This window comes from Somniosus microcephalus, chromosome 21, assembly GCF_052327205.1.
Source record: "Somniosus microcephalus isolate GS21.2 chromosome 21, FLI_Smic_1.0, whole genome shotgun sequence".
Lineage (NCBI taxonomy): Eukaryota > Metazoa > Chordata > Chondrichthyes > Squaliformes > Somniosidae > Somniosus > Somniosus microcephalus.
This window is the reverse complement of record NC_141007.1, coordinates 23,347,788-23,364,172: the sequence shown is the minus strand read 5'-3', so window position 1 is coordinate 23,364,172 and position 16,385 is coordinate 23,347,788. Positions and strand designations below refer to the sequence as shown.

The 16,385-nt window shown below is 42.8% G+C and overlaps 1 protein-coding gene across 1 annotated transcript in view; it reads left to right on the top strand.

The window, feature by feature from the left end:
- fdxr (ferredoxin reductase) overlaps positions 1–15,961 on the top strand; it is a 37,292-nt gene extending 21,331 nt beyond the window's left edge. Inside the window, exons 6-12 of the mRNA XM_085963331.1 lie at positions 4,550–4,651; positions 5,583–5,690; positions 6,859–6,943; positions 8,388–8,587; positions 9,228–9,399; positions 11,653–11,826; positions 13,407–15,961. Coding sequence (XP_085819457.1) covers positions 4,550–4,651; positions 5,583–5,690; positions 6,859–6,943; positions 8,388–8,587; positions 9,228–9,399; positions 11,653–11,826; positions 13,407–13,537 — 972 coding nt within the window. The 3' untranslated portion in view covers positions 13,538–15,961. The remainder of the gene's footprint in view (positions 1–4,549; positions 4,652–5,582; positions 5,691–6,858; positions 6,944–8,387; positions 8,588–9,227; positions 9,400–11,652; positions 11,827–13,406) is intronic.
- The last annotated feature ends 424 nt before the right edge of the window (positions 15,962–16,385 follow it).

Here is a 16,385-nt window from a genome sequence, read left to right as displayed (position 1 = left end):
ATAAAAATAAAAAATTGACTGTTGATTTCAACAGATAGAAGATGGCAAGCAGGGTGCCTGCAGCTTCCTAATGGGCGTGGCGGGTGGGCAAGGCTCCCCGCTGGCAGTGTGGAATCCGAAGATTTACCCTTTAGTTTAAAAGTCCCGTCTTTAACAAAAGAAAATTGTCGTGTCAGTTTTGAGCCATTGGCATTTGTAAGAATATAGAAGGATTACATTTTCTTTGCAGAATACTGGGTAAATATCTGCATAATACAGGATAAGTATCTGCAGAATACCAGGTAAATATTTAATAGTAAACCATTAAGAAAAGTAAGGGAAAGAAAAAGCCTTGAGAGCCGCGTTTATGAAGCAAGGGCAAGCTTTGCACAGAGAATTTACACCAAAATCTGTAACTGATCTTGCGTGAGGGTTAAACATAGAAACATAGAAGATAGGAGCAGGAGTAGGCCATTCGGTCCCTCGAGCCTGCTCCGCCATTCAATGAGATCACGGCTGATCATCCAAATTCAGTACCCTGTCCCTGCTTTCTCCCCATATCCCTTGATCCCTTTAGCCTTAAGAAACATATCTAACTCCTTCTTGAATATATTTAATGAATTGGCCTCTACTGCCTTCTGTGGCAGTAATTCAGTGACAGTACTCCGAATGGCCTCTGAAGTATGCTGATATTATTTGTGCTGAGGATGTGGACGACACTGGCAAGGCCCATCCTTGGTAGCCCTGAGAAGGTGATAGTGGTTCAAGGTGAAGACCCACTACGCTTCTGGTGCTGGAATGAGGTTAGGTAGGGGACTCCAGGATTTTGACCCATCAGTGGTGAAGAAGTGGCGCTGCGTGTCCAAGGAATAGGTGTAACTTGGAGATGATGGTGCTCCCATGATATAGCTGCTCTTGTTCTTCTTGGTGGTAGAGGTCTGGGAAATGCTGTTGAAGTAAGTTTGGTGAGTTGCTCCAGCGTATGCTGCCAATAGCGTATTCTGTGGTCACTAGATACTGGTGATGGAGAACATGGCCCAGAAATTCGAGTCGGGGGCTTCCCGCGGGTGCAAGCCCCCGACCTGCACTTACCTAGCGCGCCGGCTGTTGAGCTGTGGGCCCGCGTGCGATTCCGATCCTGGGCCTCCTCCAACTGCCGGCGCGCAGTGCTCACGTATCCCAGGGGCGCAGTTAGTTCGATGCGTCCCCTGGGATCACGTGGGCCATGGAGAGCCAATGGTGGTAGGGAATGCTTCATTCATAAGTTTGACAGGAAGAGCTGTCAAACCTATAAATACTATAAGCCTCAAAACATCACTAAAACTTCAAATAAATTTTTAAAAAAAATAAAAATCACATTTTTAAAGTAACTATAAATTGCATGAAATAACTATTTTAAACAATAATTTAAATTTTTGAAAAAATTAATTACATTTTCTAACGGGGCTAAAAATAAACTTACCTTTCTTTAAAGTATTTAAAAATAATAAACCTGTGGAAAAAATGTTTTAATTTTAATTAATTCCCCACTTACCTTGTTAAAAGCAGGCCTTGCACCTGCTTTTTAAAAGTGTAACTGTTGGAGACTTAGCCCCCGGAGAAACCTGCAAAAAAAAAAACGTAAGTTTAATACGCACGCGCTGCCTCTCCGGCGCACGTGTTCGCCCACTGAACCCCTTCTTTCAGGGGAATGGAAGTGCCGGTTTCCCGTGCATGCACAAAACCAGCACTTTCGTTGGGCCTACGCGTGAGTACCCCATGCATACTCACGCGTTGGGACCTGAATTTCTGGGCCCATGTGATTGTAGCAATTCAGGTGAAGATTATAAGGATCTTGCTAGTCCGTCTTCACTTCTGGAGCGTGAAGCTGTGACAAAAGTTGAAATCTCTTTCCTCCTGTCATGATTAGCTTATGGTGGGTAAGTTTTAAAAAAAAAGCGTGTAGTGTAATATATTCATGCTGTAGCCTGAGATGCCATTAAGTACTAGAAAATTATCTAGCAGCTGAAACTTCCTGATATCAGCTGTATGCTGGGGAGGTACTGAGGATAGGGCGATTGCCTGTCTGTCGCTTTGGCTGTTGATTGGTTCATCACATTACTCAACAGCAGCAACTTGCATTTATATAGCACCTTTAACATAGTAAAACGTCCCAAGGCGCGTCACACAGGAGCGTTTTCAGACTAAAATTGGTATTGGGACTGGTGACCAAAAGCTTAGTCAAAGAAGTAGGTTCTAAGGAGCATCAGAGAGGTGGAGAGGCGAGATCATGGCTGCTCTGTGACTTTTTTTATTCATTCGCAGCAAGGCCAGCATTTATTGGCCATCCCTAATTTTATTGGCCATCTCTAATTGCCCTTGAGAAGGTGGTGGTGAGCCGCCTTTTTAAACCACTGCAGTCCATGCTTCTTCCTAGTGGTTTGGCAGCTAAGAGTCAACCACATTGCTGTGGGTCTGGCGTTACATATAGGCCAGACCAGGTAAGGACGGCAGATTTCCTTCCCTAAAGGACATTAGTGAACTAGATGGGTTTTTACGACAATTACTGACATTAGCATTAGCCAGTGTTCCTGCCTCTCTTGACCAACACCAGTTTGCCTATCGTGCAAACAGATCAACGGAGGATGCAATCACAACTGCTCTACACTCTGCACTGAATCACTTAGATGGTAAAGAGACCTACATCAGAATGCTGTTCATAGACTACAGCTCAGCATTCAACACTATCGTCCCGAACAAGCTGGCCACCAAACTCCACACTGTTGGCCTGAACACTTCCCTCTGCAACTGGACCCTGGACTTCCTAACAAACAGACCCCAGTCTGTCAAATTAGGTAACCACCTTCACCCACCCCCCCCCCCCCCGACCCTGAACACAGGGGCCCCACAAGGATGTGTGCTGAGCCCCCTCCTCTACTCCCATTTCACCCACGACTGTGTGGCTGTTCATGGTTCCAACACCATCAAGTTTGCGGATGATACCACGGTAGTAGGCCAGATCACTAACAACGATGAGTCAGCCTACAGGGAGGAGGTCCAGCATCTCGTGAAGTGGTGCGCCGATAACAACCTGGCCCTTAACATCAAGAAAACCAAAGAAATCATTGTGGACTTCAGGAAGTCTAAAGGCGGAAGTCACACCCCCATCCACATCCATGGGGCTGTGGTGGAAAGGGTGGACAGCTTTAAGTTCCTCGGAGTCCACATCACGGAAGACCTCTCCTGGTCCCTCAATACCTCCTCTCTGGTGAAGAAGGCCCAGCAGCGCCTATATTTCCTAAGGAGGCTGAAGGGATGTAACCTGTCACCACTGATCCTCTCTAACTTTTACCGCTGCACAATAGAGAGCATCCTGACGCACTATCACAGTATGGTATGGCAGCTGTAGCTACTATGACCGGAAAGCCCTGCAGCGGGTAGTCAAAACTGCCCAACGCATTACCGGCACCCGGCTACCGACCATAGAGCACATATACCAGAAACGCTGTTTACGGAGGTCACGGACCATCATCAAAGACCCTACCCACCCCAGCCACAGTCTGTTCGCCCTCCTGCCATCTGGGAGACGCTACAGATGCATTTGCACCCGAACGACCAGATTTAGGAACAGCTCCTTTTCCAGGGCTGTCATCCTACTGAACTCCACAAATAAACTCTAAAGCCTGCACATCTGCCAATGCACTTTATTATGGTTATGTTTATGTTAATGCATTACAAGCCAAATGAATGTTGAATGTTTAAATGTCTTAATCTAAATGTACACTCTCGGGAGCCTACATTTCGTTGTACTGCACTTGTGCACTAACAATGACAATAAAGTTGATTATTATTATTATTTATTCCAGATTTATTTAATTAACTGAATTTAAATTCCCCAGCTGCCGTGGTGGAATTTGAACTCTCGCTTCTGGATCATTGGTCCAGACCTCTGGATTACTAGTCCAGTAACCTAACCACTATGCTACCGTACCCCTAAACCTAACTCCATATGCCCACCTTTGGCCCATATCCCTTACGACCTTTGGTTAACATAAAGCTTGATTTAAAATTAGCAATTGGTCTAGCATCGATTGCCGTTTGCGGAAGAGTGTGCTTTCTCCAGCTGTACATCTATTTCTTTGACTCCGAATTGCTGCTTGTTCTCTGATCCATTGCTAGAAGTTGATTTTTTTTTTCAACCACTACGCCCCTGTCTTCTACCCAAACCACTTTGCCTTCTAAAAGCCTCCCATTAATGTATTTTTTCAACCCTGCTTTTGGCCTTCCTTTGACCCCCAAACTTCTTTACTTCCTGTTCAGTGTTACCTATCCCCTCTGTAAAGGACTCTGAGATGGTCTTGTACAAGAGGGATGCTGTTGCTTTATAAGTTCATGTTCGGAGTAAAGGCCATAAAAAGGGAGTCAAAATTTGGAAATGGCAGCTTTGACAAATCTAACTTTGTGCAAAGTTGTCTTTAGCCAGGAGTGTTGCACATTCCCAGTTGAAGTGTTGGATGTTGAGTGAGTATTGTTTAATGGGTTAACTTTTCAAGTACAAGAAGCTTAAATCTTGTGGTATTTTCATTTACAGCTGAACCCTGAGTTGAGCAGTGAGACGGCGGTCATCCTGGGACAAGGAAATGTGGCGTTCGATGTAGCCAGGATTCTCCTTTCTCCCATTGACATGCTTAAGGTTTGTGAACTCCTGTATTAAACTTTATCCTGATTAGGGCAACATTTGGTTCCTAAGCAGTTAATTCCTATAAAATGGTCATCGAAACGCAGTGTCTTAAAAAGAAAATATTTTAACTCCTTTGCACAAAATATACCCTCAAATACATGGAAGGAAGGAAGTGTTTAGTCATGGTGCTCCAGCCATCATGGTGATGGACAAGCTAATCTTTTCCTACCCAGCAATTTTGTATGTTTGTATAAAAAATGTAAGTATTAAAACTGAACAGTAATTTGGGAAGCAGAGAATTCGAGTTGGTTGGAGCCAAGAGGTTTTTCTGCAGTGTAGGCTGAGCAGCTGGGAGGTGCAAAACTGAGGGGTTACAGTGCCGCCACTGGTGGGAGGAGGAAATTGTAACCTGACAAATTTATATAGGCCATTTCCATTATGCATGCAAATATAGCAATTCATAATACAGGAAACTTTGTGCTATCCGGCACCGACGGGACCGAGCTGTTGCCGTTCCCTCAAAACTGCCGGACACTCCAGCGCTAATGTTGAAAGATACGGAAGCTTCTGAGCTCCGTATCTGTCAACAAACTCTGTTGCTTAACAGCTTCTAAACAGTCCAAGCGTCTCTGTAGCTTAGCAACAGCTTCAGCAGACCTTGCAGAGCTTGACTGTTGAGGAAAAAAGCAACGAGAAGAAAAAAAACCTACGAGAAGAAGAAAAACCTAACAAAAACGGCACCTGATTTTTGCCGGTGTCTCGAGCATTCCGGACAGTTAGCCTCCGGATAACAAAGTTTCCTGTAGCATGTTTGCAATTGAAGATTTTTAATATAGACAATAGGGAGAAGTTTTTAAAGCAATCACTAAAGCTTTCATATAAATATCATCTCCTTTCAGAATTATCTATTTACGCTAACTTACAGCTGGATATATATTTACAGAAAACCGATATTGCTGCACATGCTTTGGAGGCTATAGCAGCCAGTAAGGTAAAGCGGGTGCTACTTGTTGGGAGAAGAGGACCTCTCCAGGTGGCGTTTACCATAAAGGTATGGTGTTATGTAAAGTTGCAACCTGTCCCAGTACAGTAAAAATCCACGATTTTGCCTTGTACATGTGTACTGTTACCCGGAGCTGGTAACACCTTTTTTGTATCACTTCAGTTCCCAACATCTTGAACACTGGGCCCATTATGTTATGTTTTGTTGCAAGTGTTAATATAATCCGTTCACTTACATGAACAGGCCAGCTGTTTTGTGTTGATGTAAAAACAGCTTTGGCTTTGTCAGTGCAAACTGTGCAGTATAACCCAGGTTTGAAAGCCTGACACACACTTGGACAAGGGGTGTGAGACCAGTCCAGGAGGTGCATCATTTGGGATTTGCACCTACTGTAATGTTAAGGCAGCCTGCTGCAAAGCAAACTCGTTTTTAAAAATAAAAAGTTCCAGAGCAGTGCAGTGCTCCACACTGGTCAACAGATGGCTCAAAATGTCTCGATTTGTTTCTCATGGTGCAAGTTTTCCAGTTGTAACAGTTGATGGTTCAGCAGCTCCCTACATCAAGCACAAAGTCTTTTCACACAGCGGTCAATCTCCAGTTTGGATTGGAGTCTTAATCTGACCTGGATCAAGTTGCATGCTGACAGACCAACAGGCTTAACCAAACTTATTGCTGATGCAGATCTCGTTCTAGTTCATTAACATGCTTCCCGTTTGCTTCTGGACAGTGTCCAGTAATAATCATGGATGGGCGAGGGAATGAAAGTTCCCGTAGATTAAATTTTTATTTGATGAGGACTCCACACTCGCTCTCAAAAGGGCTTTCCAGTGAAGTGTTGTCAGTTACCAGGCTTACATGCTACCAACAATGTGAGCCTCGGTCAAACATTTTAATCTACCAGTTTAGATAGTGATTGCAGTGCAAGACGATGTTTAATTCAATATGGAGATTGCTACCAATAAAGTAACCATTTATGAGGGTTATAAAACTGCAGGGTTGACTACTGAAAAGGTGCAGTTTCTCGATCATGGGAGAGGAGTTCTGTTTACAGGAGTTTTTCTAAAGCTACAGAGAGACAAACATTGTTAGAATTTCAACATTTAAAAAAATCAAATATTTTGCCATTCCGAGGTATCTTTCACTGTTGTTCACGATGTGGGTGTGTACATGATTGATGTGTATAACGTATTTTGATTCTCTTATTTCCCTCTAATAGGAGCTGCGTGAGATGATTAATTTGCCTGGTACTTGTCCATTGCTCAATCCCAGTGACTTTGAGGGGCTCAAACAGATCGTTAAAGGTGAGCATACAGTAGCTTGTTTAGTAGCTGCTTTGCTGGAGATCTCATTACATCCCTAAATAAATAAAAAAATTTGCTTTAAAAGCACTTTGTTAAATTAAAGCCTGGAATAGACTTTCAAATGACTGCAGTCTCGTTTAGGAAGGCCAAATAGGTTTTGCATTTCTGTTGTCTAAACCTATGTTTAAAATTCAAAACCAGAATATTTTCAGTGGTTGTGTGTTGTGATTTTGCCACGTTTTTGTTTTTGTAATGGCGAATTCATCTTCAGAACACTAACTTTTCTTCTCACGGTCAACGAGATTGCCTCAAGACCTGAAATTTAGGTTAGATTATTAAAGCCTGTTTATAATTATTGCAGAGTTGAGGCTGCATTTTTTTTTTCTTGAGAAGGCCAATAAGGTCTGGATTTCTTTTTTCTGTCCTGATGTGATTTTCTGCAGCGTGCTGCCATGCCGTTACTGCAGCAACCTCTTCTGCAGAGGTTGAAGCTCACTCTACTGTTGATCTCCAGGAGAATGAAGAATCCACCTTGTGCAGATTTGCAATGCAGATGTTCCATTTTGACAAGAGTGCAGTCCAGAGATGAAAAAGAACTTGCGTTGATATAAAGCCTTTCCTGTCCTGGGAATCCCCAAAGCGCTTAAAGTTATGTGAAGCGGTTATCTGTCTTTGGATGAGCCATTAAACCGAGGCCCCGTCTGCCTGTTCAGATGGATGTAAAAGATCCCACGTCTCAATTCGAAGAGCAGCAGGGGAATTCTCCCAGTGTCCTGTCCAGCATTTATATTTTAAGCAATGTCACCAAAACAGATTAACTGGTCACACATCTATGGGACATCCTAAAAGGTGTTCTACAAATTAAAGTGTTCTCTCATTGCAGAAAATGTTTCTGTATTCAGAAATAATGTTGTAAGCCAACAAATGCAGAAATCTAATGACCAGCTGACAGAAACTCAACCTCATGGACTAGTTAGAATCTCCTCACGGATTCCCTAAGGCCTCAGCCCCTAATTTGAAAACCTGTGTCTTAGAAGTTAACGACCCTACCATGTGCTATGCAGTTACTAAGAGGTTTGAGTTATCCTATCCTAGTTCTAATTCAATACAAACAACTTGATCAGATCTAAAATGACCCTTTCCTTTGGGGAAACCCAGTTGCAAACCTAGAACCTCCTCATGTTTTTCCTTTGGCAGTGTCTAAAGGCAGATACTTTAGGCAACATGGTCTCGGGAGTACCAAATAATGCATTATATTTCTAGCAATAATTGATCATCTCCAATCAGTTCTTCTGCCTAGAAAGTGGTGGTTAAAAGATCAGTTTGTGTAGACCAAAACTGACTGCTCCTTGCCTTGCGGAGAAAGCTTTTGCCTCTTTTTAGCCATTAAGAAACCATTAAAGCTAAATATGTTTGCTAGATTCTGCCATCTGTAACTTTCCAGACCTGCCAAGGCCAAGGAAGCGGCTAACTGAGCTCATAATAAAAGCTGCTCTTGAAAAGCCTTCTGGAAAAGAAGCTGAGCGCCGAGCGGCAGCCACCAGAGAATGGGGCCTTCAGTTCCTGCGGAGCCCCTTGGAGATTGTACCGAGTAACGATGGGAAACGGGTGGCTGGGATTCGGCTGTCGGTTACCAAACTCGAGGTAGGCACTGTGCTTAGCATTCTGTGTGAACCCTATCTGTGATGCATCCAAGATAACAGGTGTGAGGCTACGATTCAAAGTTTGTTTGGTGTATTGGGGTTGGAGGGTAGAAGAAGTGAAGATAAATGCCACTGCTGGTAGATTTGTAATTCAGTGATGCCATGCTGCTGTCTCTGCGTTCCTCCAGTTCTGGCCTCTTGCGCATCCCCGATTTCCATTGCCCCACCATTGGTGGTTGTGCCTTCAGTTGCCTAGACCCCAAGCTTTGGAATTCACAGCCTAAACCTCTCTGCTCCTCTATCTCTCCTCCTTTAAGATGCTCCTTAAAACCTACCTCTTTGACCAAGCTTTTGGACATCTGCCCTAATATCTCCTCATGTGGCTTGGTGTAAAGTTTTATCTGATAACACTTCTGCAAAGCGCTTTGGGACGTTTTACTATGTTAAAGGCGCTATATAAATGCAAGTTGTTGTATCAAATGTTCATTCAATGCTACCTATTTTGTTTGATCTTTTGGTAACTGGACAATTAATGTTACAAATTATGAGTACTTTACTTTGCATCTCCTATGCTGGATGACGAGATTACTGAGCTTGTATGTGTTTGGTTTGACTACTGGAGAACTTTTCTCTTCCCTGAGGGTTCAGGAGAGTCTGCTAAGGCCGTTCAGACGGAAGATGTTGAAGATCTGGAGTGTGGATTAGTGCTGAGCAGCGTTGGCTACAAAAGCTATCCCATTGACCCTTCGGTTCCATTTGATCAGCAGCAAGGGATTATCCCAAATAATTTGGGACGGGTCCTGCATGCACCAGGTTAGTTGGTAGCTGTAAAGAGCAAGATCTTAAGTGACGGTCCATCGGCATCTGTAGAGAGAAACGATGGGCTAACATTTCAGGCGTGGACCTGTTGTCTGAACCCGAGTTCTGACAGGATGTCACATGAAACGTCGATCCACTTTACTCTTCAGATGCTGAAGGACCTTCTACAGGAAACTTTCGTTTATCCAGAGGTTAAATGTCCGGAAAGCTCTATCCACCGGCAAAATTCAGGAGTCAGTTCAGATAAGTTTTTTTTCTTTTCGTTGCTTTTTTTCTGCAGTCGTGGCTCTGCAAGGTCTAGCTGAAGCTGTTGCTTAGCTACAGAGACGCTTGCAAGCTACGCCGACTGTTTTGAAGCTGTTGCTAAGCAACAGGGTTTGTTGCTTCACACGGAGCTCAGAAGCTCCGTATGTTTTAACATTAGCGCTGGTTTCTACGGCAGTTTTGATGGGACGGCACCAGCTCGGTCCCGTCAGTGCCGGATACCAGAAAGTTTCCTGTGTGTATTTTCAGCATTTGCAGTTCACTATCTCAAGAATTGGGCTACCTCTTTGCATTGTGTTGGGTTGCTTTAGCAGCTGTGACCCAAGTTTTATGTTGTGTTAATGTTTCCACAGCCCCTTCATCGATGCTTTGCATCAGAGAATGTATTCCACACATGATAACATTACTTATTGCACCAAATGTGCTACTGCACATTTCAATTAATGTTGAACAAGCTTGCAATTAGACTAAAACTCTGTGGTTTCTTACTGTGTTCGTGCCCACTTCTGATTTATAGTGAAGAAATTCAGCTCCAGAACCACCTTGTACTTTTGTGAGGGAAAATCATATCCTCAAGGGATACATTGCTGTCATTTCTCTAGCTTAAAGAATTAATTGTATTCCACAATCAAGGTCATTTTGGTAATCGGAGGCCTGTGAGGTCTGACTTTTAAAAAAAATTCATGTCCCTGGATACCACCTTGCAGCTCACTGCACTGAGGGGGATGTAGGGAATGTAATGGTTTTTACAGTGACCCAGGTTGAAGATCACTTTACTATTGCACCAGTAGCAAAGTGAAAAATTCATCCTGTTATTCATAGCATAAACTTTCTTTTTTGGCACAAATTTAATCAAGTGGCAGTTTGAAAACCTGTGCTTTGGAGGAAGTTGTAGTGCTTGAAAATGTGGCAGAAGTATGCTCAATAAGCAGGGGCCAAGCATCGCCAAGAAGCCAGTCAGGAGGCTACTGACCTTGAACTTGTTTATGTACAGGTACTTTCTCCTGTGCATTCAAAGGTTGACAGGTTCGCAATCTTTATTAGATATTATTGACTGAATTTTTTTTTTTTTTTTTTTTAAGTCCATCTCATCAGAAAGTAACGCACATATTGATTTTTAAATAAACTTTGTCAACTTTAAAACTTATGCTGCAGCTGTTGTTGGTAGAATATTGAAAACATTCTTAAAATTCCGGCATAAAGTCAGGATGGTGCAGCAGGAAGTGTAGCTAAAGTGCACTCGCAGCAAGCAGCATGATAAATGCAGTCTTAATATCATTTTATTTCCGTTCGAATGTTGTTTAAACTTTGTAGTGCAATGAACTTCGTACAGTAGTGTAGTGGTTATGTTACTGGGCTAGTAATCAGAATTATTCAAGTTCAAATCTTACGGTGGCTGTTTCGGATTGTTGTAAAAACCCACCTGCCTCACTGATGTCCTTTCAGGGAAGGAAACCTGCCGTCCTTGCCTTGTCTAGCTTATATGTGACTCCAGCCCAAAACCAATGTGGTTGACTCTTAACTGCTCACTGAAGTGACCTAGCAAACCTCTCGGGCTGTATCAAGAAGGTGACCCACCACCTCCGGGCAATTAGGGATGGGCAATAAACATTGCTATTGCCAGCGACACCCGCATCCCGAGAATTATTGACAATAAAATTAATACTGTGGCACTGGTCAAATTATGCAGGTTAGTATTTGGAATTGGAAATGACGTTGGATGTAATTGGGTCATGCTGGTTCAATAGGATTTCATGAAGAAGGAAATGTACCCAGTGAATCCGGGAAGCTCTTCTAAATTAACGAGAGCGGACTTGCTGAGTTGAGCAGCAAGGCTTTTTGAGACTGTGGAAAGAGACTGGAAATTAAATATTTATAAAATATGAGTTTGGGTGTGAAATAATTCTCAAAGCATTGGGTGTTGCATTATTTTGTTGTTTTTCATTACTTAATCCGTCTTCTTTAACCTTCCAACCTTCTCAGGGCTTTACTGCAGTGGCTGGGTAAAAAGGGGGCCAACAGGGGTCATCGTAACCACGATGAATGATGGTTTTGAAACGGCTGAGTCTGTGCTGGAGGATGTGCGGTTAGGATCACTGGACGTGTCTGCTTCAAAAGGAGGATTTCAAGTAATCGAGGCTTTGCTTAAACACCGAGGTGTGTGTACACTAAAACCCGTTCTTCACAAAATGAATTGAGCAATTCCAAAAGATATTCCTCTAATTGAATTGTGTCCTCAGGCCACGGAAATGCCTCCTTTCTGTGATTTATATAATTCACAGTCACTGAACAGCTGCACACACACTGAGACATCATCTCAATTTTTAGTTCTACACATCGGGGGAGGATAAAGCTTAATTTAATGAGGATTAATTCTGGATTTTTTTTACATAATCTGAGCTATCTTTTGAATAAAAGTGTGGATGTACCACCTAGGGACATGGGAAAGAAAAGCCACATGATTTGAGAAAGCTTATCTCCTAAAGGCACAGTTGCCCAGAGTTAATGCATAATGCTAGTAGGATAGCATTCTTGCCTCTAATCAGAAGGTTGTGGGTTCACTCCAGGATTTGAGTACCTAAGATGACAGTATAGTGCAGTGCCGAGGGAGTGATGCACCATTGGAAGGACGTTACCTTTTGAAGGAGAGGTGAAACTGAGGCCCCATCTCTCTGTTCTGGTGGTTCAGGAGGACGTTGGAAGTTCATGAGATAACTTGAAGATCAAGGAGTTCTTCCCCGTCAACCAGAAACACATCTCATTGGTTATTCAATTCATTGCACTTTGTAAGATCCCACAAATAGCTGTGCAAAATTGGAGCCATGTTTGCCTGTATAAGTGATTCGCCCTTTAAAATAATTCCTACATTACAAGTGACTGAACTTCCAAAAGTACTTTAGCAAAATACTGCGGATGCTGGAAATCCGAAATAACAACAGAAAATGCTGGAAAAACTCAGCAGGCCAGGCAACATCCGTGGAGAGAGAAATAGAATCAACGTTTCAGGTCGAAACCCTTCGTCAGGACTGAAAAAACACAGGAAATGAAACCGATTAAAAGGCCAGTTTGGGGGCTGGGAAATGGGGATGAAAGAACAAAAGAGAAGTGAAGAGACATTAAGAGGTATTCAAAAAATATATATAAAAATGTAATAGGGGCCAAATGTAACCTCGGCCCCTATTATTTTTTATCCACACCTTTGTTTTGTGCCCTTCCCCCTTTTTTTCTCTCCCACATGGCAGCTGTCTCTCATTCTCATTCTGCCAGCGCATTTCACACCTAATCTAGAGCCGTCTTTTGTCTCTTTACTAGTCCTATCACCATCTCGTCTTGTTTTGAATACCTCTTAATGTCTCTTCACTTCTCTTTTGTTCTCTCATCCCCATTTCCCAGCCCCCAAACTGGCCTTTTAATCTGTTTCATTTCCTGTGTTTTTTCAGTCCTGACGAAGGGTTTCGACCTGAAACATTGACTCTGTTTCTCTCTCCACGGATGTTGCCTGGCCTGCTGAGTTTTTCCAGCATTTTCTGTTGTTATTTCCAAAAATACTTCATTGGCTGTAAAGTGCTTTGAGACGTCCTGAGGTCATGTTGTACTTCCTGTGGAACGTTCTGTTTTTTTAATAGAGTTAGGAGTACAATGCTGTTGTTTTACATTGTTTCCAGATTACATTTTGAACAGATTAAAAAGAAGATTTTTGTGAATGTATGTAACTGGGTTTTGAAATCTGGCTTTAGGTATACACCCAGTTTCGTTTTCTGGATGGGAAAAGATTGATGCCGTTGAAGTGGCAAAAGGAGAGAAAGCAGGCAAGCCCAGAGAGAAACTGCTGGGTGTGCAAGAGATGATAGAGGTGGCCAGTCAGTGAACAAGCCGCCTGATGAAGTCCACACTGAGATCGAGAAGTTCTACAGATTGGATGTGTCCTACCTCAGAGACAATTCTCAGTGCCTGGTTTAATACAGAACAATCTCTCCGTCCATTCGTCCTGGTTTAAAGAGGCAGGATCACTAAGATTAACATGAACGAGGGAGCCCTCTTGGGTCTTCCTTGTAGAAATGCCTACTGTTCCCTTCTCTGCGAATCACGGCATCCAACTGATTCTTAAACGAGTTAAGTTTTTGTCTTCACAACCTGAAAAACACTGTCTGCAGGAAGAACTTCCATTGTCAGTCTTAAATTTGAATTTCACCAGTATGGCGCTGCGCTGCCTCCTTTTCCCCCTTACTCATGTTTACCTTGAAGTGTTCTCCCTAATTTGCTTTTTCTGTGCGCCACTTATTATCTGGAGCATCTTTTATAAGGTCTCTCAAGGTTGTAGAGCCCAGGTTCCTTCAATTTTCCTTCATAATCAAGGCCACTGATTTATGATTTTCGCAGAATAAAAAGCACTGAGTTTCAGAATGAGAACCCTAAAAATCCTGGAATACCGGGTAATAAAAATTGAACTCTTTTTATATTCATCAGTCACCATAAATCAGTGGGGGCTTGCCCATAGTTCAGTCATCTTAAACTAGAACCTGCACTTCCCCGGCGCTTGAATGCTTTCCTTGTGTGTCTTAGTGAGAAAACCTGGGCGCAGCATTTAAGGTGTGGTCTGGGTAGAGCGCTGTACACTTTCAGCAAAACATCCTCTGACTTGTTCTCTGCTGATTTAGTGCCATAGTTCAGCATTCCATTTGCTTTGTTGATTGCTGCTCCACAGTGACTGAACATGTTACGAACAACCCTGGATCTTTCAATTTCACCTGTAACTCTTGACACCATTGAAACAGTATGTATGTCATCCATTTTCTTCCAAAGGTTGTACCTTCCACTTACCCATTTCATTTGGCGCTGTTCCACCCACTAAGCATTTTTTCTAGCTCATTTTGCAGGTTCTTAGCTGCCTCGTCAGACTTGACTTTTTTTTCTCTCTCCTCTTCTTTGACCAGTTTGCATTAAGTTGGAATCCAAGTCATTGATGTAAATAAGAAACAGTAGGGGCCCCAATACCAATGCACGCTTCTCTTCTCCCTTCCCCCTCCCCCCTTCTTATCAAGCACAATTTGGTAAGCCTAATTAGGCTGGATTTCTGCTCTTCTCCCTTTTTTAATTTAATTGCACACTGGTTTTCTTCGACCTTTAAACAAATACTAAAAAATGTCCTGCTATTGTTGGATTCATTTTATTTTGTATTCCTGTCTGAAGGGTAGCTCCAAATGAACAACACTGATAGACAGCACTGAAAAGGGTACATTTGTGTCTGTACTTCTTTGTCTCATCCTCCTTCACCAACCCCCCCCCCCCCATTCGTGGTTTTTTTTAGCCATCAAATGCAGCAGTTTAGCTTTCACAAATATCACTACAGGTGACCGAGGTCTTTCAGCCCACGCACTAATCCTTCCATAGGAACCTACAGTTTTCCCCATCACAGTAGTTAAATGGCTCCCGAGTTTTCGCCTCCAGTCGCTTACTCAAGAGCATTACAAGTATTAATCACTTGGTGTGAAGAAGTGCTTCCTGACATCAGTCACGAACTTAATCTTTTACCATTTTGTACCTATGACCCCATATTTTGCATTTGTCAGTAATCAGTGGGGCCTGCTCATAGCTCTGTCACCTTGCACGAGAATCTGCACTGTCCCTGGGCTGGGGCTTCAGTGTTTTCCTCGTGTCTTGGTGAGCAAGCCTTTATAATAGTGTTCAGGATTAACTTCTTCTATTCCACTTACGATCTTGCATCTTTCTTATAAAGTCCCCCCTTTCAAGACTGAACAGTCTCAAGTTTTTCTCGTCTTTCCTCATAACTTAAACCGGAAAGTGTTTAACCCTGGAAATTGAATGGTAGGCACCTTCTGTTGGACACCAGGAGTAGAGTCAAGAAAAGCTGTAGCAGGTCACAGGACTTCAAGCAGTGAGCAAGTGGAGGAGGAAACTGGCCAAGGCGAAATGTGCACAAACCTCTGACATAGCAATGAGCTGGTTTCTTTTTCAGCTCACCAGAACTGAGAACTAACTCATCCCAGCCTATTGGAAATATTTTTTAAAGTGCAAGCACTGTATTGTCAACTAATTTGTGGATCTTGCTGTATTTGGTATGCATGGCCAATGTGAAACCTCGCTCACAGCAGGGAAGCCGTAGCAGTTTTGCAAGTTACTGTTGTGTGTAAAGAAAAAAAAACATCCAAGGTGCTGGTTTATTGGGACTAAATTACATCAGTTAGATTTATAGGCTGCAATTGAGGTATTGAATCCACCTGTTTGTGCAGGTAGAGATATGGTGGAATAAATTTACATGTGTTGCTACCTACCCCTCAGTTCTGTGTTATTTGACTCAAGGTTATTCTGCAAAACCTGTAATTACTAGAGTTAGGCCTGTAGGGATCAAATGTAACAATTTGCTTAAAATGTTCGCAATTGCAAACATCTGAATATTTTTCAGTCGGAATGCAATTTTTTAAAGTTTAAATTGGAACTACTGCACTCAAGATTGGCGATTGCCTGATTAGCAAGTTCCAGGTCAATAGTACAGCTCTTAAGCTTTTACATTGGCCTCAGACGGATTCTTGCACCATCGCTACAGGTCATCCTGGGAGCTGATCTTGGCAAATTCAGTTACATTGAGGTTGCTGCTGTTTGCGCACGACTTGTGCCTTGGGAACCCAAGCATCCCTCCAAGGCCAATGTGAAAGCAATTTTAAAATGCAGAAAAGTTCTTTCACTGGTTAATAGCA